The 21,927-nt window shown below is 36.9% G+C and overlaps 3 protein-coding genes across 8 annotated transcripts in view; 2 read left to right on the plus strand and 1 right to left on the minus strand.

The window, feature by feature from the left end:
• Window positions 1-8: 8 nt before the first annotated feature.
• On the minus strand, window positions 9-6,014 carry LOC113498895. Of its 6 annotated transcripts, none has more exons than XM_026879079.1 (11): window positions 5,400-6,014; window positions 5,177-5,242; window positions 4,987-5,099; window positions 4,588-4,773; window positions 3,244-3,333; window positions 2,416-2,514; window positions 1,526-1,603; window positions 1,088-1,204; window positions 810-878; window positions 422-517; window positions 9-171 (listed from the first exon to the last, which is right to left on the minus strand). In XM_026879079.1, the coding sequence occupies exons 1-11, from the start codon at window positions 5,566-5,568 to the stop codon at window positions 79-81; spliced, it is 1,176 nt and encodes a 391-aa protein (XP_026734880.1). In that variant the 5' UTR covers window positions 5,569-6,014; the 3' UTR covers window positions 9-78. The 6 variants fall into 6 exon arrangements, with proteins under 6 accessions (XP_026734880.1, XP_026734881.1, XP_026734879.1 ...); XM_026879080.1 differs by having other exon boundaries at window positions 1,538-1,603; window positions 5,177-5,245; XM_026879078.1 differs by having other exon boundaries at window positions 5,177-5,245.
• Window positions 6,015-6,112: 98 nt separating this feature from the next.
• Window positions 6,113-8,770, plus strand: LOC113498893. Its single transcript, XM_026879076.1, has 5 exons — window positions 6,113-6,367; window positions 6,444-6,574; window positions 6,651-6,708; window positions 6,787-8,451; window positions 8,532-8,770. The coding sequence occupies exons 1-5, from the start codon at window positions 6,238-6,240 to the stop codon at window positions 8,654-8,656; spliced, it is 2,109 nt and encodes a 702-aa protein (XP_026734877.1). The 5' UTR covers window positions 6,113-6,237; the 3' UTR covers window positions 8,657-8,770.
• Window positions 8,771-10,484: 1,714 nt separating this feature from the next.
• Window positions 10,485-21,927, plus strand: part of LOC113498805 — a 28,432-nt gene continuing 16,989 nt past the window's right edge. Inside the window, exons 1-4 of the mRNA XM_026878947.1 lie at window positions 10,485-10,563; window positions 18,143-18,351; window positions 19,239-19,394; window positions 19,925-20,117. Coding sequence (XP_026734748.1) covers window positions 10,485-10,563; window positions 18,143-18,351; window positions 19,239-19,394; window positions 19,925-20,117 — 637 coding nt within the window. The remainder of the gene's footprint in view (window positions 10,564-18,142; window positions 18,352-19,238; window positions 19,395-19,924; window positions 20,118-21,927) is intronic.

Below are 21,927 nucleotides of genomic sequence, written 5' to 3' on the forward strand. Positions count from 1 at the left end.
GTTTTAATAAAATGAAATAGCGAAACTGGGTAAAATTATCAAAATGCATGCATTGTGGGGGTAAATAACATTGATGCTTTACAAGTGCATAACATGTTTCACTTTGCCACAGAAGTTGTCAACTTTTCCTTTAATATTTTCAAAGAAGTTTACATAGTGAGGGTCTGCAATCTGAAAACAAAAAATTAAACCTCTTTAGATGTAACCTTCTTCCTTTAATGATGTAGCTTTTTTAAAGTCTACCTTTAATGACCTGTTAATTAAGCTGTGAGATTGTTGTTATTCACTTAACCTGAGTATTTATGCTCCTTTGCTATTGATTCAAAACCTATTTTTCAGTTCCAAAAACAAACTCATTTTATTTTTGTAAATTCCCTAAGTAATATTGAAATGTAAAATGTTGATAAATAAGGGGAATTACTTTTAATTCAACTTTTTTCTCCTTCAGAAGCGTCTTTCCACGAGCATTTTTCTTCAGTTCATCAACTGGTGGCCCCATTGCGCTATCGATACATCTCTGAAAGAACATGTAAAGTATTGAATTAACGATACTGCGTGAAACGTTCAAAAATAAGCATGGATTCCCTTCTCGAGGAAGAATTAAAACTTCGTAATGTAGAAATGAATTCGAGTGCCATGCATTCACTCTCGCTCTGTCTCTCTCTATCCCAAGCCCCCCTCCAAAGCGTTAAAAGCTCAGCGCAATAATGCTTTCATAAACCCTCCATGGTAGCGTTCAACGTTTAACACAGCCTGGCCCACATTAGAAGTTTCACTTCAATATGCCATTCTAAATGAGAAATAAGAACCTTTGACACAGTGATGCTAATTCCAGACTTCCTTGGGTTGACAATTTCATTGAGGCTTTTGAAAGATTTCTGGAACAAATAATAAACGATCAATTTCGTGAAGAACTTTTCTACAACATAGTAAAATTTTCTTCTCCATTTATACTGTCATTTCAATAACGTCAACCGTCTTTTCGTTAAGTCGCTTAATTTGAACTTGTCGATTCCATCATTTTGGGAAAATCAGAGCTAATGTTTCTGGAAATGACAAAGTTTCGTCGAGATGTTATTTATTTCACCTTCGGCAAGCAAATGGTGATTCCCGAAGGTTCTCCGTAAGGCATAGTTTTTCTGTAACAGGGTCCAACAGATGTTTTCCTCTCCAACATCCACGCGGCGCTTCGTGCGGACAAATCCTAAAAACATTGAAGATATAGTCCGATTTACTGTTACGACTCCTATTTCCAAGCTTATAGCGGCTAGGTAACAAGTGACGTTTCTACAATCGGTTGCGGTTTCTACCGCCAAAAATGTTATTTTGTAACGATAGGTCACGTGACTGTATCAAGTCATGTGAATGTATCAGTAAAAAAATTAGTACAATTAGCCCCTAATACGCCTGTCTGCTTAATTTGGAGCACGAATCACCCATTACTTTAGAAAGCATGGTTCCCCGATAGCCTACTTTACTAAATACGTTAAACTTTATTTTGAAAGACAATCTAATTAAATGAAACCTCCAACGGTACTTTATCCAAGTAGGTGGCATCACTCCAAGAGATTTCTTTTTTCTTTAACAGATGAGAACTCGTGCTCTGAAAAAAGTAATATTTTTTACATCACATGATATGAAATAGCTGTAACCCTATTTACATGATCTATAATATTTATTGATGTTGCATGCTATGTGATAGACATGAGTATCGTCAGAATATATCATGTGACGTTAATCACGTGACATTACGTCACGATATAGTTATCATAATATTGTGACAACTAATTAAGTGCAACATACCAATTCACCTCATAATATGATATCTTATCACGTGTTACCTAGTTTGCTACGAATTAATTAGGTCTACTAGGAATTTCAAGTCAATCTCGCTGCGACCGTTCAATTTGCTACGAATGTCTAAATTGCTACGATTTTGCTATTTACTGCCAAATTGACATTCAATTTGCTAAGGATGGCAAGTTGATGCTGCTACGAAATAAAATTTTGCTACGGTTTGTTGATATCCGACAAATATCCATCTCGATACGAATGTAAAGTCAAAGTTGCTGCGAATGTTAACATTGCCAGATCACATTTGTTAAATATCAATATTTTTGCTACGATTTGCTAGGAATGCCGGCTTTAATTAATTTTATGCGAACTCATGAAAAGCATTAAACCATGTGAGATATCAAGATTAATTTTCTTAGTTGAATCGTTAGTATGAACAAAATAAATAATTTAATATTGTGGTTTCCAGTTGTATTAATTTCGTTTGTGTTTGTGTGACGTCACGAAGACGTGTGGTACTCAAATTGGCAGCTAGGTTAAGCCACCCATTACAAGTCCACTTTTGGCATGTTACAATCTAATCTATATCGCGAAAGTATAACAAACAAAAAAAAAACTCACACCATCATTTATTATCTCACTGCCTAGTTTACGTTGTAGAGGCACCGTGTTCTCTGGCTCTGGGTCTGGTTCATCATCTTTTTGTTCGATTTTAAAATTCTATAATAAACAAAATTATTGCTAAAGTTAACAAATAGTTACCCCTCTGTCAAAAATGCGTAGTTTTTGGATGCCCAGTAAATAAAACAATTGAATGGTATCCTATTGATGTCTCAAACATAATATCTGTAGCAAACCACATTATTTGAAGGAGTGTTTAAGTTGCCAACTCACTGCTAGATAAAACAGTCGCTGGTATAACAACTATTTGTTTTTTTCCCTATGAAGTTACCGTTCACGTCCAAGTAAAATTAACTTACCATCGAACTAGCATTTGAAACTTTATATGCACATTACAATTTGCATTGTAAAAGCGTTTTCGAAGAACAATCGAATGGCTTGCCTGCCGAGAAAAAAATCCTCCTGCTATTTACATCCAGTAAAGCCCACAGTTTATTCCATGGGGCAGCGATGGGCCTGCCCTTGTCATTCATTTCCATAAATACATCATTTTTCGATTTATCTAATCTAATGTTTTCCATTTTTTTAAACTACATTATAAAATGAAAAGTATACATAATTTACAAAGCGACAAAAAATACATCTTCATCCCTGCCGAAGTCGGGAAACGTTCCCAGAAGGCTGGCTGCATTGCCACGTTGTATGGTAACGCTAATGTTTGGTCTAATTATTCATTTTCTATTTATCCTTCGTATCTATTCAATCTTATTATATTTTATCGTATCATACGTAAAGTTCGTGAAATACCAATGGTAGTATTTTACTTACTGTTTCAACAATGTCATTCGCAAATTTTCTTTGAAGTGGAACGGCTTCGTCGGTCTCCCTTACTTCAGTATCTGAGCCCTTTTCTTTGCCCTAAAACAATTTGCTGTTTACGAACTCTCCAAACCATAGTACCTACACCATAATCCTAACATAGTACATGCTAGCATAGGTTTGTTCGGTTCTCATTAAATAAAAACATCTTTTTGTTTGGTAATCGAAACTTTAATTTATATTGAAACATACAGAGTTATTAATACATACATTCTAGAAGCAGGTATTGTATGTTATTCTTAGGTAAATAAAAGGCATGTTTTAAGTATTTTAAGATAAATCAATAAGCGGTATATAATCATAATGATAAATTAACGGCAAATCCAATATAAGACGAATATAAAATATTTTCCTCAATATCACACTTAATACAGATGAGTGAGATGAAGTGTGCTGGCCAATCATATAAGCGCCCAGGCTCTCATAACTAATAAAAACATATTGTTAGTAATTTTATATACACAGTAAGTATACACGTAATGTTTACATGAATAAGTAGTCCGTTTCGTTCAGCTGGCCATCCCCGACCGCCAGCACTCGCAGACACTCAGTAGAGCCTCGAAATAGACACTTATGATCTAGTCGCTGAACAACTGTGCTCATCACAACACTTACGGGGTTGACTAAACATTTACAGCTTAATCGCTAAATGACTTCCTAAGATAAGAGTGCGACGGTCGAAAATGGCCAGCTTATGTGAAATTCGGGATCGCGTGCACGCCACAGGGCATGTATGGTGAAGTACTAGTGAAAAGGGAAGATTAAATGCCATCCGAGCCGCCGTGACGCGGAGAAACGACGTCTTCCTCGGAGGGGGCCTCGTAGGGCACGCCGCAACAGAACAGCTGACGCACGGCGCGCGACATACGCGACCCGCGCGAGTCGCTGCGCGGCAGCCCGCTCGCCTCCTCATCGTCCGACTACAACCACAACAACAGGTTACCGGTGCCGTGAAGCCGCACCGCGCGCCGCCGCAATCATTACAGCTGTATCGCAGCGATTATGATTGAAAAGCGACTGGTTGACGTTTGCGTCACCATTTAATGACACGCGGATGATCTGAGAGATTTCGAGAGGTCAAGCATATTGCGGCGGCTACGTAGCGTGCGGGCTGCCGCGACCGAATCTTTACGACTACTGTCAAGTAATGAACGGACCTACCCATAACGAGATAATTACATTGTATAGAGGTTTAGTATAATGACATTGAACATATGTTTCTACCAACTAACAAAACGTAATAATACCTTGTACAATAAATATGTAGCTCAAAGGAAACAGAATTAATCGTACCCATTCACCGGATTTTTTATGAGACTCGGAGGTCCGCAACTCAGCTATTTCTTCCGTTATGCTATCCTCGTCGCTCTTTCTTTCAGCATGTCCCTTCTCTATATCGATGGCTGCTGAAGGCACTACCGCTGGTATCGGCAGTGCGGGTGCGGGTGCCGCAACAGTAGCTGCTATGGTCTCAGTTTTCTGTGACGTAAACAAGATGAGTTATAAAAGCTGTCCGACGATTATTGACTACATCTAAATGTTGCGTGAATGTTTTTAATGGCTAGTCGTTAGCGATGCAATTAGAATGCACAGAAATGAATCTCTTATCACACGACAGTAGCGTGATAGAAGGGTATTAATGTGTGACGATGGTCAGTCATGTCAGTGGTGCATGTGATTCATTGACCCCACCTGCAGCTCCAGTTCTATCGGAGACGATTTGATCGGGTCCGGTGAAGTATCTCGTTTCTTGGTTGAAGACAGTTTCTTCGCGACGTTATGCTTGTGCTTTTCGGAAGGCACCGCTATGTAATAAAAATAAATTTAGTATGAATACATTTGATAAAACAAACAATTCATGAATACACGAAATATTATTCACCGCATTCGGGTTCCTTTCCATTGACAGTAGGGTTCTCGAATGTATCCTTAAACTCTTCAGTTAGAGCTGCTGATATCATAATATTTATAAAGAAATATGATAAAATAAATAAAAAGATAATGGATTTGCAAGTAAAATGATGATTTGTTATTGTTATGATTATACAAGGTAGTGGGTCGGGTGGTTATCTGACGTTCGATATGTAAGCGTGAGCGTGTCTTACTGGGGACAGCGGGCGCGCGCGAGCGCTTGTGGTGGTCGGGCGGCGCTTCATCCTGCAGGTCGTTGGGGCGGTACGGCTGCTTGTGTCTGCTCGCCGTCGACTGTTCCACCATCACCACAGGCGAACCGCCGGTTGTCGAACCGCCGGACTTCTTCTCTTGATCTGACATCTTTCACGACAATTCAAGCATCCATACGATATAAGTACCCTAAATTCTTACTGATTCGCCACCAGAAAATTGGCCAACAATTTTAAGAAATGCACAAATGGGTGAAACGTCACGCTTTGTAAATTTTGACAGCTAACTTCCTTGTTTTTTGTCTTCGATTTTTGAAATGACTCAATGAACCTACATGAAAAAGTATCGCGGTGTGTGAGGTGGGTATAATTTTGGTGGGGAAATATGAATGATGTTGTTGGTCCACATATAACCAGTCTTCGTTAATAGAGTGAAATAGTTCACACATTTAGGGATGTTGTCAGAATGACGAACCCTATAATGACTGCGAGGAACATAAGCTGGCTCAATGCCCACGGTCAATCTTTACCGGACAAGTTTATATGTTTTGGTTGTTGAAAACTGCGACAAAGGGATACTTAAAAATTTACGTTAAAGACCTCCCTAGTCAAAAATCGATATAGAAACTTAAAAAAAGGCGTACCATAAATACTTGCTGCTAAGTGCGAAAGAAGAAAAATATTTCTAGTCAAAACATCTGTCAGAATAATGTAAAATTTTCTTTTACTGTTAAATTAAATTATTGTTTTTGCCACATATCATTATAGTTCAGGCAGGTTGATATTAGAACTATGCATGGGAAGAGGAAAATAAAATGTGATGGAAAATAAACAGTCTCCATCCAAGAAGAAGTTACTGTCCATCCAAGAAGAGAAGTTGATACGTGAGGTTGATTACGATTCTCTCGCGGGAGGTTCTGCCCGCCTACATAAGAAACAACTTCTTCTGGGTAGGCAAGGCCCTGTTACCAAAGAATATTCTTAAAGAATCGCTTACAATAAGTATAATAATGTTTAACATGACAGATTTAGAGATACTTCAGAAGAGACCAACGCACCGGCCGGCTTCACAAAGAGTACTCGTTTCCATCAAACCGAGAGCGCCCGCGATCAAAACCTTATACGTTGCAGAAAAGAGTCGCTTCCACTCCAAGAAGGTACCTCACTAACAATTAGTTCGGAAAGACCAGTTTCCCGATTGTTTTCATTATTTTCACTCGCGCGTTGTTTCAGGGTTCAGACAGGTCAGGATCTCGCCTTGGCATTGGGGATCATTCATCTTTCACCACTCGTAAGTGTAATTGTAAACTTTGCCTTCATTAAATTGAATTGTATGTGTGACATTTAGACCTGGCTTCCGTTATTGTAGATTTCAATAAGGATGATTCAAATGGTATAAATTCAATCGCTTGTGGTACGGAGCAGCCTTATACAAAAAGTGGAACAGAGAAGGTTTCCTCGCTGACAATTCAGGTAGAGAGCTCAGCAATAGTTTCGAAATGTTCACACACTGACAGCACGCCTAACAAGGTAAATGTATATAATGCAAAACGACGGTCCGCAGAAAAATGCTATGTTTATACACAGCCGCAAATAAATATGAACCTTCCTAAAGTTGATGCCAAAGCAGATAAAAAGTCGTTAAACCCCAACAAAGTTGATATAGCCACATTAATAATTACGAATACATCTTCCGAAGATTCAGTGCCACCCTCTGTCACCACAATTAATAATTTGAATAAACGAATTGATCATTTGGAACGTAAAATTTTAAGACAAGAAATGGTTTTCCGTTCTATAGATCCTAACATACCTCTGTCTTCGTCAGATGAAGAACCTAAAGGTAACATAATGAGGACTACATCTGGGACCGGGAGGCCTGGTTGTAGCTACATTCAGCAGTATAGCCACGTTCCTGAAACCTCAGCGTTCCAGCGCTACGCACAACAAGCCGCACCGCTGTCGCCTAGCAAAGCTACTACTTTAGAAAAAGAACACAACTCTGAGCAGTATGGTCGAGACTTCACCGCCTACGATGGGATAACAGCACGTGGCCGGCGACAGTGCGCGTCAGTTCCCTGCAAACGGGATGACATCCCAAAAATGGCCGCCGAACGAGTGCACAAGATCCGACATAAACTTAATCCAGTACGTGATTATCGGCTCATGGACACGGTCCATTACTTAGCTCAAGGCGAATTTGCTCCACGTGACGATGGAATCAAACTAACGCCATCTCGAGAAGCTGTCCTCAGTGATATTATTTGGGAGGACGTGTGTCGCACACACTGGCCTAATGCACGACTCGGGCGACGAGTTGCTCATTCGGAGAGATGTAGCACAAGGTGTGAGCTGCAGCGACTGATAGACAGCCTTCTACGGGAACGTGTAGCCCATGTGGAGCGAAGGAGAAGGCGCCACTACAGAATAGTAAAACTAAACCATCGTCATGAGAGTTGCAGACCTGTGGGCAAGACCGGGGATATCATTGTTGCTAGCCATAAAAATAGACAGGGCGAAGAAGTTGCCATCAGTGATCACAATGCTACGAGTGCAATGATGGCTGACAGGCGATGGGAGGAGCCCGGCGCACGTAGAACTCCGAGAAGCCACGATCGGTTGGGGGCGGATACGCGACCAAATCGTCACTCTTTGGATCGCAGGTATGGGTACGAAGACTGTGTTCCGGGTCCAAGTTACGCAGTAAATAGGTCGCCGCCGAGCAGAGAGCCGACTTGTTGCTACCAGACATCGAGCCCAGTGAAGGCGGACAGGCGCAGTGACATGCGCAAGAAGCGTCGCAACGGGAGCCGCGAGCTCACCAGCGGCAGCAGTTCCACTTGCAAGCCGAGGAACCCTCGGCTGATCGTCAAAAAGGTGGCGTCACATCGCAAGTACCACCCTAAGGATGAGCCCAACCTCGAACACTACATCTTGCTGCCGACACTGGTTGTACGAACACCGTCTAATATGAAACGTCAGAAGAAATTTAACGAATTATACCATCGCATTTTAAACGTCCAATTAAATAACGGTATGTATATTTAAAACTGTCGACTGGTGTTAAAAAGGGCTTATAATTGTTTACTACATATTTGAATATATTTTTTTCAGTACAAAACAATACCATTGACCCCGACTCTGATCAACCCAGCACTTCGCAGGCACCGACTAAGAAAGACGTTGGCCTGAACTTCAACATCACTCTATCCAACAGTTCGGAGCAAATTAACGAATAACTACAATCCTTATATCATGGCGCGACTATCTACAAGGTTACGAAATAGTAAAATTTTCATATAGTATATATGTAATTTAAATACTTTTTAAATATAGTAATCTTTGGTATAAACCGATGTTGTTAATTATTTATTTATAATTTAATGGAACGAGGTCGCTTTAGAGGAACTATTGCACCTGTTTTTGCAGGAGGTATAAAACATCACTACGCTTTTTTTATATGATAATATAAAAAGTAGTACTAGTCAGTTTCCATTGTTTCGATAATAATAATAATTATACCAGAATCATAATATTTGCATAATATTTTCAAGCAATTTTTTGCATTTTTGGAATGCATTATAACATCTGAGGGATAGTCGGTTCTAGAGTCCCATTGAAAAAGTAATAAATCCATTTATAGGGTGTATATAGACAAAGAAGTATGTATATATGAATATGAAATTGTTATACGAAAATTTACCCACAAAGAATGGCAAAATTAGTAATTATTTCGTGAAATATTGCTCATTGCTTGTATAAATACAAGGCAAGTTAGTCCCAATTAAGTTAAAACTCATTACAGGTGGAAGTACATTAAGACGGGAAAGGGCGTCGTGGTGTGATCATTAATATCATTGTCAGCTGCTATTGTGACCTCGCATTATATATTTTTTACCGCTGAATCACATACGGCGATACACACAAGTTCTGATGCTGATTGCAATGCTGCGATAAAAGTTTCTTAACTTTATTGGATACGTGAGGAATAAAAATAATATAAAAGACTAAATTAAAGACTAGCAATCCTGTTTATGTGGCATTTTAAATAAATACCGTAAAAATATTGTCTTATAGTTCTGTCTTAGACCTACTGTGTATGAAAATTTGGTTTGAAGATTACACTTAATATTTTGCTAAAGTTGTTGTACGAAAAAGGGTTAAGGAAAAATTAAAAGTTGCTATTTCAAATAATTTGCAGTCTGTTTTGTAAGGAACACTCACTCAAAATTGAGTCAATATTTTCAAGATTAGCTTCTAACCACAACTTGCGTTGCCCGGTGTACATATTGTTGTTTCGCTAGATATCGCTTCTCAGGTATCGACAAGCCAGGCCAGTTTATAATAAGCGTGCTATCACTCCTGTACGATATCGATCTTTTAAAGTGAATCTAAACTTAGAAATAATTACTGTAAAGTATAATTTCGTGTGTGTTAGCATTGACGTCATTCGATTTAGAAACAGAATGATAATAAAAAAATAAAGTGTTCTATTTAAGGTTAAATAAAACCTTATTTAAAACCAGATCCATAGTCTAAAGATCAGATCGTTTAAAATCAATTTCCAAGTCAATTATATACTTTAAAGTCTATGTATACTTTAGAGTCTATGCTTACAAGTTCATCAACCTTTTTCTAGTTAGGTTTAAAGTCTTGTATGTTTGTAGTCTAGGGCTACAGCGTTGAAGGTAATTTTCGATGGCTGTCCAGCAAACAGTGTTAGTCGGGCACCGGTAAATATTTTATAAGAAACGTTTTCGATCGGGGACAGTAGCTCGATATCGATTCGCGGCGGCTTTATTATATGTCCGTGACATTTATGTATCACTTGCTATTGAAACTTTAATATGAGAGACTATATGCCCTATATTTTTGTTGAAGAAGTTAGAACTTACCTATAATTGTTAATATTTAGTTTGCCGTCTAATTGGACTGTTACTTTCAATCAATTTCTCATCTAAAATTGATATTGTCAGAACATGTTTCATTCATTCTCTAAATAATAGGAATGTATCTTAGAACTATTGGATTGCATGAAAACATGAAGTGAAAAGACTTTAATTTATGATGGAAGGAGTAAAGAAATGGTTAACAGAACGAAATGCCAAGAAAAACGGCATGTACGTGCACTACAGCCCACCGAAATGTAAGTACTTCAATTTGATTATGATGATGAATTTCAATTGACCAGTTTATTATGACACGTGATATTTGAACTCAAATGTTTATGAATGAAGTTTTTCTGATACACGGTGTTCCATTATAAACTGGTCAATTGAGCTAACCATCAACACTTAGGAAAATTAATCAGCGCATTTTAATATTTCTCGATTCAAAAATATGTAAGCTATTAATTTTTTATCTCGTTAAATCGTCTAATGGTTAGCATTCTACAATATTTGAAATCCTTTGATAAGTAGGTCAATTTTAGTACATTAATTAAATGAGAATAGGTTTAAGCCCTCGAGTACAAATACAATTCAATATTTTTATATCTTAATAATATAATTATGTACTGACCAATATACTAAATATTCAGTCGTTAAATTCTCACATTTCGTGCAATTTAATGACCGTATACTCTCCACTTAGGTGTGGGCGGTGTGGCTAATAAACGTAATTATGATATACCTTCACAGAATAATAAAATAAATTCCTATAAAAAAACAATGTGAATATGAAGTCATAGTTTCGTAATTGCCACGAATGTCGTGTCTGTCTGACGCATTGTAAACACAAACACGTATTATTGTCCTGACAGACACTTGTCCTAAGCCAATATTATAATGCAAAAGCGTGTGCGCCAACACAAGTGCCCTCTATGTTCTCCTAATCTCATGTCCGCTGGGACGGAGAGAGATCGGGCGCAGGAAACTTTTACGTGCCTTCCGAAACACGTAACATCGAAATATCAGTGCGTGCTTTGGGATCAAACTTGAAACCTTTGACTAGGCAGTTCTGCGACCTTACCGGCAGGCTACCTAGGTACTCAACTAGTATTATATGTCTCTTTATATTTTAAAATTCATTACGTATCTAACAGCTGTCATCAACAAGGACGTTGACCAAAATGTTGCCCTCACGTGTCATACTCCACACCCACAAAGTATTTTTTTTTTCAATATAGACGGTACCATCTTATCTAAATTAAAATCAACCTAAAAATATTCACCTAGATTCTCTCGAGACCTAGATTCCTGAAAGTTGTTTATATATAGGTATAGCCTACTGTTTTCCATCCGCCTTTCACCAATCTCTATCCTGGGCCACTTGGAAGCAGTACACGCGGCAAGCGTTTAGATTATCCGTCGATCAGCCGTCCATCCCTTGGCTCCCATTGTGGTGACCTGTGCCCAGCGGTCACTGTCCTTGCGGCTGACGTCACCCGCCCAATCCCATTCTAGCCTGCTGGGCTACCACTTTAGTTCACATAATTAACCAATATTCCTACGCCACAAATACTATTTTCTAGACGTTTTTAACATACTATCTATCGACGCAATTTCCAACAAGGGATAGACTCATGGCATACTTTTCGAAGATAAAAACTCCTTCTTAAGATTAGTGCTCGAATCCATCAGAAGAAAATCGAATCGAGAATTGGAAAGTGCAGTAAAAAATCCTGAAAACTATCAAAGCCTTTTAATCATGATACGTGTTTGGTTAGACATAAAGATACATACAAGACAATCTTCATATAATTGACATACCTACACTGTTAGCTACCACCGAAATTGTGTCAAACACGCAGTCTAAAAATATACTCTTTAAAAGTACAAAAGGCATTAGAATAATTACCTACTCGTATGATTTTTATGTTCGTGCCGGCTCGTTGTATAAACTTGTCTGGATGGCCAGGGTTCGCGTGTCGGGAGGACGATACGCCTTCAGCGCTCAATCAAGCGAATGTAAACGGACGAAATAGCAATATAAACATATATAGAGATAGAAGCTCTTTTTCGTTAGGAATTTGTCTGAGTTTATTCAAGGAATCGATTTGCATGCACAAGGAGCAGGTGCCCAGCGCGGGCAAAATACCAGTATGAGTTTTACAAAGTTATTTGTACTTTCATTGAAAAAAGGTGAAGGAAAACATCGTGAGGAAACCTGGGTTCCAAATATTTTTATCTGAAATTGCCAACTCGCAGAGAGTGTGGTGATCAGTTTTCGAACCTTTCGCACTGCAAGGTCTGTGCCCAGCACGTATATAGGCTGGTATTATTTTCAAAATATCTGTGAAAAGTGTTTGCATTTAGGGAGTAAGATAGCCCCGTATTTCACTGGCATTCTCGCTAAAGCTTACTCACTAATATGTTGATAATGTGCTTCAGAAGTCTGGTTTAGGCCGAGAGCCCAAAAAGAGATACATACCATTTGACTAAAGCATGTCTTACTTACCTGGGGGCCTACTATCACTTCATAGCCCATAACCCATGTGTTAGTCGAAGATTCCGCATACCAAATTAAATCGTAATCGGTCCAGCCGTTTTGGCGTAGAAGACGTAACAAACATACACACACAGACATACACAGGATTTTGCATTTCTTGTATAAATGAGATAAGAAAGCTTTAATTTAAAAATAAAAACATTTAACAAGACCGAAAGCGCTCTTTACAAAACCCGTCTTTATTTACCCACCAATCCTATTCCCTCTACATTACGGTTATTATAATTAATTTCAACAAGTGCTTGCGACTCGATGCGACCTTAGCGTGATGTCGTGAGAGCGACGTTTTGCTGGTAAATGTCATTATTGCAATCACACCACTCGACATACGTTACCTACATTATATTATTTATGGAGAGTATGTATTTAGAAACTTCTCAGAATGTATGTTAAGGTAGAAATCATTAGTTAACATTGTAATTAATTTCTTTTATTATTTTCTCATTGACTGACCTTTTCTGAATTTCGTCCGGTCACTGCTTTATCTAAAATTGAAATATCTTTTATACACAAACGTTTCTCATATAATGTCGCCCTAAGTTTTATGTTGTAGTGGTCACTGTAAAGAGGAATATAAATACAAAATAGACAAATGAAAATGATTAATAACATTGTGTACTATTCGTTTATGTATACAGTCGCGAGACACAAAATGTTTAAGGCATTTTAATATTCAGCCTTATTAAATTTATTTAGTGGCTATGTATAGATTTGTATGCACGTGATGCAGGTTTGTTTTTAAGTCAAGCAAACTATTTATGCGCCTTTTATAAACTTTTATGTACTTTCTTTATATTCTAAGACACCACAGACAAAACGAAAGCGAAATAACGTAGGGATACCTGAATCTGAAATCGCCAAACCTTAGTGCTAGCGTGATGATCAATGCATGAGATATGGTAATACGGTATTGTTATTACGTCTCATTCAGCCTCACGCCGACCCCATGGATAAACCATTGTCTAAAAGGTGTTTTCGAATGTTAGATTTTAATCAACTATTTGAATACATTTTATTGAAGGCTAATTCAATGACGCACTGAAATGACGATTCTAACTGAACATACAGTTCCTCCCTCAGTAATTGCAGACTTATCAATATTTATTGCGTGCAAGATTAGGGCAACAATGTTAAAAAACGCAATATTTCTACATTTTTAAACACAACACGCGCATATAATTCGTTGAAAGCTCGTCACGTATCAGTGTCGTACACACCTATCATATAAACAATCAAAATAAAAGAGCAACGCTACATTGCGTTTTCAATGTAACACGAGCCTATAATTACTGGTGTTTGCGCGTCAATGTATCACAAATTAGTCGTTTATACAGGGCGAGGCATGTATAGGTAGAATATTATATTGATGGGGTTCGATCACCCGCGGCTATTCACCTTTACGACCTACTAAATGTGTTGACACACTGGAAATTTTAACAAGATATAATAGTATGTTTTGGATTGAATTAACATACTTTCACTGATATTTAAAACAGTTGGTGTTAGGTATGGTTTAATGAAAAAGATGTGATTTTATGATCTGTAATCATTGAAGAGACAAACATTTCTTGTCATAACCATCAAAAACAATTGTCGTGTGTCTTTAAATATATTTAGTTACAAATATTACTATAATTACTATTTAATAAATCCTTTATAATATGTCTGTTAGTTAAATTCTATAATGTGTGGCAATATTTAATGTCATAAATTCAATTGTAGACAGGAGCCTGATCTTTTTACTATTTGCTATCAATCAGAACCAATTTTTTTTTTATTTCTTATGTTTTAAAATGTCATGTCTATTCTAATAAAAGGGAGCCACTAAGAAACTTTATTATCGTATTTAATCGTCAAGAAAATATTAAAACAGAACCAAAACGTTCAAGAACAATTTCAGTTTAAAATTTTCACACTTAAAAATGTTTAAGCAAAAATCAATACGGTACATACTCTCGCCTAACCGCGCAACAACCCATTACCTAATTACTAACACCATAAAGCACTTTATTATTAAATAATTAAAACGTTTATAATTAATTAACCCAGTTTGAACCACATACTGTTAGTATGAACGTTGGAACGGAGTGTTTCATGTGAGCTAAGCCCAAACGAGCAATTATTCTTTAAATTTAAGGACACAGACAAACAGACAAACTGAAACATATCTTTTGTAGTCCGTTGAAGAAGTCAAAATATGGTTTTATTTTATCATTTAATTTAAGAACCCTAGTGGAAAAGGAAAAATGCCCTTGAATATCGTCGTGTCCTTTCCCCTTTGCTCAAAAAAAAATGCCGAAATATCTTTGCATGTGTAAGCTGATCTAGGTATGCACGTGCTAAGATATTTTGGCGATGTTTTTGCGCACCTAGATTAATTTCAAAACTCCTTTTATATATTTAGTCCAAATGTTTTTTCTTAAAAATGTTCACCTCCCAGTTAGCTTTCTAAAGCATACAATAAATATTTTTTTCGATTGCAATTTCACTAAGTTGTGAGTACGTGTGTGGTTAGGTATAGATGTAGTAACTGTAAGGTCACCGATGTCGCGATAGCCGACCTGTTAGCGCATAAATCTTGTAATCTAACACCAGAAATAACCGCCTTCAAACAGGATGTTTCTAATGCACACGGTTTTATAAATATAAGTTGTTATTGATTCGCATTATATATTTATACTGCTGGCCCTATTAGCTCAAGGTCTGAACGTTAATAAGAGCTTTATGAATAGTGAGAGACCTAGTTATGAACAATTCATGTTTGTTCAGTGTTTTTAATAAAGTATGGTGTTTGCATTTTTAGGTTATTATTGAGGCTTTTTAGCTAAACAATTGAACATTTTACAGAATATGATGTATTTCTGCTGCCGGAACAACGAAACATATTGATGGATTGAACGTTTGTTCCGCGAAAATTTGGCGCAAATGATTTGTTTATCTTTAACCTAATAATACGGAAACTTCTGTGTCAATCGCACTTGACTGGCTTTTTATGGTTCCGTCCCTAGTAAAGAAAAATGGAACTTCTATAGTAACCCTTTGTTGCCTATCTCTTAAGTCTCCTTTTTCTAAAGAATACGTGGAGGCCTAAGACTCTACCATAAAGCTGCGAAACTCTAACTTCCAATCAAACACAATCAAAAGATACAGTTGTTTATCCCGAGAAATCAGGATCTTAAAATTTGGTACGAAGCAAGTTTTGATAGCGCAGACAAATGAAAAGTTGGGAAACTCGTAAATTTTTTGAAACATCATAAAATAAAAATATTTTACGGAGTCCTCAGTCATTGAGTCCGATTCGAACTTTGCCGGAGTTTTTGTAGAAGAGCGTAGAAGGTAGAGCGCTCTGGAAACTCGTGGCGCTACAGTTCTGTTTGAAGTTCAGCTACATCATAGTTTGTGTTTTGAGTTTTTTACTTGTAGTTCATCTTGCGATCATCAAAAAATATGGCTGTCAAAAACCAGTATCGTAGTTCTTCCAAATCACATATTCTAATCAAATAAATTTTATTAATATTCCCAATCTGACCTTTGTTTACGACGTAGTGTAATAGCTAGCTTTATATAAGTGTTACATACGTTTACTTAAATACCTCTGATCGTATAGTCACATATTATACAGATAATATTAAGTACAAAATTTTAAATAGATTATACCTAAAGCAATTCAATTGTATTTAAGTGGCCTTATTTACTACTATTATTACTTCTTAGAATAAACTTAACATAAAAAAAAATAAAGAATAACACTCTGTATGGAATGAGTCAGTAAATCACAGGCGGCAATATAACTGAAGACGATTGCTACAAATGCTACGACGGTGCTACGACGCAGCTACGACAACGCATTCAGTTTGAGAACGCTACCGTAGTCACTGCTACGCTTTGTCGTATTGCAAACTGTCTTATATACCTACTCAACAAGATATACATTTGCAAATTGACGTAAGTTATATATCTTTTTACGTACAAAAGGCCAATTTTTTTGGAGGACCACAAATAATACGTCAAGCATTGATAATGTAGAGTTTTATAAAATTGTGTACTGAACGAAGAAACTACCTATACGGCATACTAAATAACGTTTTATATTGGACACGGCCTAAAAGCCTGGTGTTTGTATAGATCGCTAATGGTATGTCTATAATATTAAAGTGAGCCTGTCTGGTGCTACTACTACCATCTAATATCGATGTAAAGTTGAAGGCTAATAAAATTAAATTGAGGTAAACGAAATAATCATATATGCCTGTATACATTCTAAAAAGTTAAATTTGTTTTACCTCAAATCTCACAAAAAAGAGACTATAACAATATCAAGTGTATTTAAATAATGTTATTTCTTTATTCATTAATTTTAGTTAAGGATGTGGTATCATCATCAGCCCATATTCGTCCACTGCTGGACATACGCTGATGTGGTTCAATAAAACAAATTATATTTATTACTCAATATGTAATTTTAAAGAAATCACGTGTTTCGTAAAACTTCATAAATAAATTAGATACAATCAAAGTCCCTTATCAAAGATTAAATTATTTTCTCAACCACTTTTACACTCTGTGGTCAATAAAATGCATACAAACTTAAATAATGTTAAATGTTAAGTAGTGTTAGTTAATGTTCAGTATTTCATAATCTAAGTCTTAATCCGCTCGAGTGATTTCACGGCATTATAATTAGATGCTAAGTACTAATCAACAATCAGTTGAAAGTGCACTTACCTAAAGAAACCTTCGCCTTGAAGGTAATGAGCTGTTTTAGTCTCATTAAGCTTGCAGACTCATACAGAAGTCTTTGTGCTGGTACTTTGTATTGTACTGAAAGAGGTGTTTACGTTGTGAGCTGAGGAATAGTGTTTTGTTCTAGAGACTGAAGGTAAAAAAAATTAAGATTAAAAAATATAACTACTTTTAATTAATAGCTTAATTTGCGGAAATAAAATAGACTACATGTACTTTTGTGTCTGTTGTTTGGTTTAAAATAACGCGTCAGTTGTTTGTCGTATGACGGTTTCAAGTTGTCCATATCAATGTCCAAATCCTTACACTGATTAGTTTCATATTGGCTCTACCTATATCTGACAAGCCACTCTCAAAACCAATAATGAACTTCGCAATTATCGGCTGCGCTTTCAATATCATACTCGTATTATGCGTCCAAATCTTCTATTGATGTTAAAACAAAGACTTTTACGCCTGTATTTCTATAATGTTTTCCACTTAATCTAGCAATAGTGTCGTGATCTAAAACTCTTCTTAATCTATTTCCCAAGTGGTGGGTGTGGTATCAGCAGCCCAGCTCCGGCAGTGGGCGCGCGGCGGTGAGGAGAGCAGGCTGGAGCGCGCGGTGCTCGCGGGACAGGGGCGCCGCCTGCTGGCCGAGGCCGAGGCGCTGTCCTTGTCCAGCCACCTGCCCGCTCTCGTCGCCAAGTGCGATGCTCTACATGCCGCCGTTGAGAAAGGCTCTCTACTAGAGCTTCAGGTACTACTGGTAATATGCTGAAAGTACACTTAGTAAAAGTTTCCTGGCCTTTATATCTGGCTTCAAATAAGGGTACAAGCTTGAAGACCGTAGAGGTGACCGTGGTGGTGAATGCCTCCTGCATTGAACTACTTACTATAAAGAGCTTCATAGCAGTCGATTAAATTCTAGATAAATAAGTATACAATAAGGACTCCATTTGGATCCAAAAGTAATCCGATTGTCCATGAGGTAATCATGAAATCAACCTTTACATTTATATCTAAAACTATTTGGCTTTTGTTTTTTGGTGATACTTAAATAATAGATATAGATTGACACATTGTGTAGTAATGATGTAACACAAAACCTCTGTTTAATTGCTGTAGCTGTTTATACAATTTCATACACGTAAAATGATGTACATATTTGTATTAATTTACTTAATGGTACCACCGTGGCTCTTCCTCATACATATTTCACTTCACAAATACAAGAGCTACGCAAATATCGTAGCGCGTAGCTTCATATAACATCATTGTAAATAGTGTTATTTCACAAGGCTACTGCTCACCAAATAACACAAATGGTCTATAAATTTTATGTTCATTTATTGTATGATGTTATGGAAAATCCAGATCTAATCTCACGTAGGACACTCCCGTATTTTGTTATCTGACAACGGTTCTGGGTTGAGTAAACCCTAAATCTACATATTTTAGATTAATTTCAATCTCAGTCACACGTTTCTATAGCAAAATATGATTTTACAAGTATTCAAAAGTCATAAGTGAAATAAAATACGTTTTACATCGTAGCGAGCTACGCCGTAGCAAATTTATCTCGTAGTCTCGTAGCATGATGAACGTTCAAGTTCAGAATTTTGTGTTGAAAGTTTAACTGTTCAGGAGATGTTGGAGAGTGACTACAACCGTCGTAAATACGTGATGTGCCGGGATGAGGCCGGCGTCGGCTTGTTGCATAAGGCTGTCTTCTACGACTTCTTTGACATTGCCGAATATCTCGTCAAGAATTACCCGCAGTTAGTCCATCAGAAAGATTCCGTAAGTTTTGTTTGAACAGTAAATTAAACTTCAGAAGTGTTTTCAAGTGTATCTTAATGCTGCACTATTAGGCAATAAGTAGTTCCTAGTTACGTCTAGCGCACAAATTCAAAACGACCTGGCAACCATTGAACTGTACGCACAACGTGCTGTGAGTTTGAGTCTCGCAAGGCATTTTAGTTTCTGCTAAATTCTTTATATTATTGATTTAAATGTGAATGAATTAGTCAAATATATGCATGACATCGGAAAATTGCACAGATTCACACACCATTGTCCAACAATGCATTATCTTACAGCTCTGCCTTTTTATAGACCCTCATCTTCAAATTAAACTCCTCTCCAATCTGACCTTCAAGATCCTCAACCTAGTTACGATGACGAACTAGCAACCTTCTAAAGCATATGAAATCATGAAACCATCAAACTATTATCAAACGCACATTATGCCGTCAGAAAGGCATCCACTAAAATTACTCTAAATGCCCACATTACCTGATGACATAGTTGTTCATACATATGTGGTACAGGAGGGTCGTACACCACTGCACTACGCGTCCGTGTCGCGCGACTCGGCGTCCCTGTCCGCGCTGCTGGAGGGCGCGGGCGCGGCGCGGGGGGCGCGCGACGCGGCCGGCCGCACGCCCGCACACTATCGCGGACCCGCGCGGGAACTACTCGCGCTACCCGACGCTATGGCGCGCGATAATAAAAACGCACCAGGTTAGTACGCACCTTTATATCTGTTTAGTTTTTTTCTAAAGTTTGGTTTGTTGTTTTGAAGTAATTATTGACGGTTTCTATTTTTTATTAAAATTTTAGTATCTTAATGAAATAATTTGTTTTTTAATATTTAAAGATTCCTGAGCATTTTTAAGTAAATTTAAAAGTTATCTCAGTAAAATAATTGGTTAAACAAATATAAAAACCTTTTTAAACTTTATGCGAAAAAGTAAAAAGGATTAAAAAAAATGCTTTGAAATCACCCGATAAAAAGTTAGCTAAAACTTTGACCCAGTATTTTTGTAACAATATTATTAGGTGTTATTATCAAAGGCATTTTTTTATACAAAATAAAACCACAATACACCACAATAATGCTAAGTGCACTTAACTATTTAAAGCTCTTAACAAGGCACAATAATCTTCATGACTATATTAACTTAACCATGCGCCGAATATAAAATCTAAAATTGGGTCAATAAAAAAACCAACGAAAGTGTAAGCTTGTATTAAAAACTCCTTATTACGTGGGTTATTAAAACTATAATTTGTATTTAAATAATAGTATTGCTGTGTCAATTTGACTGACACCTACAGTTTTTGTAACATATAATTAAAAAAGGTTCGGTTTTCCTAGTTCTAAGCACGACTGTTAAAATGGTTTTCTTTATATGTAAAGACGTAAAGTTGACGTATAATCATGATTGTAATAAACCAGTTATATTTGCGTTAAATTTACTTTCAAACATAATTAAATAAAAAAGTCAATTTAATAAAAGAAATCATGACTCTATGAATATCAAGCCTTTACAACTCTAAAAAAAAACTCGTACAAATAGCCCAAAATTGCAGGTTAAACATAAACAGTTCTATTTCCAAATGAAATAAAAACAAAAAAGAATCCGAATTGCATTGGAACTCTTTACAGGCCGTAAGTCACGGCAGAGGAACTTGCTCTGTATATTCTGTGGCTCACGGAAACGCCACAACTAGGAACTTATTGTCGTTGTAGTCTTGATATGTTGAGGTACCGTTTTTAGAATCTTTCGGTATGGTAAAACAGATGTAGACTAATCGAAGACCCTTCAAATGTTCTAACATGGTAAAACCTATGCAGAATAATAGAAGACACTTCATATGCGTTTAAATTGTGCGAAAGTCGATTCCCAAGTAATATTTTTCATCATTATCATCGACCCTGAATAGCGATAAACCTAAAAATCGACATAACAATATATTCAGTTAAATTTATCAATTAATAAAAATGCGGCCCCCAAGTTGCACCACAACACCCGGTCTTCCAATAAAACTATTTTTTATTATTTCTGTCAATATATAAAACATTTAAAATATATCAAAATGATAACTTATATTCAGAGTATAAAATTAGTAGCATAAGGGCCTGTTTACCACCGCCAAGTAAATTCCCGTTAAATTATTTGACAGATTTTTCATACGTAAAATATTTCAATTCATCTGCCAGATAGCGGCTAATCTGTGATTGTGAAACAGGCGCTAATTATTACATATCATCAGGTATTTTCAGTTCAGCATCATCGTAACTTTTAAAAAATGAAAACATTCGAAAAACTGCCCTTACATTTTGAGTCCAGTGATAAAAATTGCATAAACTTGTCTTGGAACATTCGTAAGAACGCCCCATACATAATTTATAGTAATAAGTGCCGAGTACTTTATCACCGACAAACAATAGAACAAGTTGTTTCTGTAACTTGACTTTTACAAATGGCGAGACACGACAACCACCCAATTAGTAGTCCAAGAACTATTTCCGTTTCTCTAATAAATA

This window comes from Trichoplusia ni, chromosome 11 (genome assembly GCF_003590095.1).
Source record: "Trichoplusia ni isolate ovarian cell line Hi5 chromosome 11, tn1, whole genome shotgun sequence".
Classification (NCBI taxonomy): Eukaryota; Metazoa; Arthropoda; class Insecta; order Lepidoptera; family Noctuidae; genus Trichoplusia; species Trichoplusia ni.

What these genes read in the sequence shown, in the direction of transcription:
- LOC113498895 (XM_026879078.1), bottom strand. Translation starts at nt 5,568, where the DNA reads ATGTCAGATCAAGAGAAGAAGTCCGGCGGTTCGACAACCGGCGGTTCG. An exon ending in TGGATAAAGTACCGTTGGAG is followed by an intron (nt 1,205 to 1,525) that starts GTTTCATTTAAT and finishes CAATGTTTTTAG; the next exon opens with GATTTGTCCGCACGAAGCGC. An exon ending in AGAAAAAAGTTGAATTAAAA is followed by an intron (nt 172 to 421) that starts GTAATTCCCCTT and finishes TTTTGTTTTCAG; the next exon opens with ATTGCAGACCCTCACTATGT.
- LOC113498893 (XM_026879076.1), top strand. Translation starts at nt 6,238, where the DNA reads ATGGAAAATAAACAGTCTCCATCCAAGAAGAAGTTACTGTCCATCCAA. An exon ending in TAAGAAACAACTTCTTCTGG is followed by an intron (nt 6,368 to 6,443) that starts GTAGGCAAGGCC and finishes TTAACATGACAG; the next exon opens with ATTTAGAGATACTTCAGAAG. An exon ending in AAACGTCCAATTAAATAACG is followed by an intron (nt 8,452 to 8,531) that starts GTATGTATATTT and finishes TATTTTTTTCAG; the next exon opens with TACAAAACAATACCATTGAC.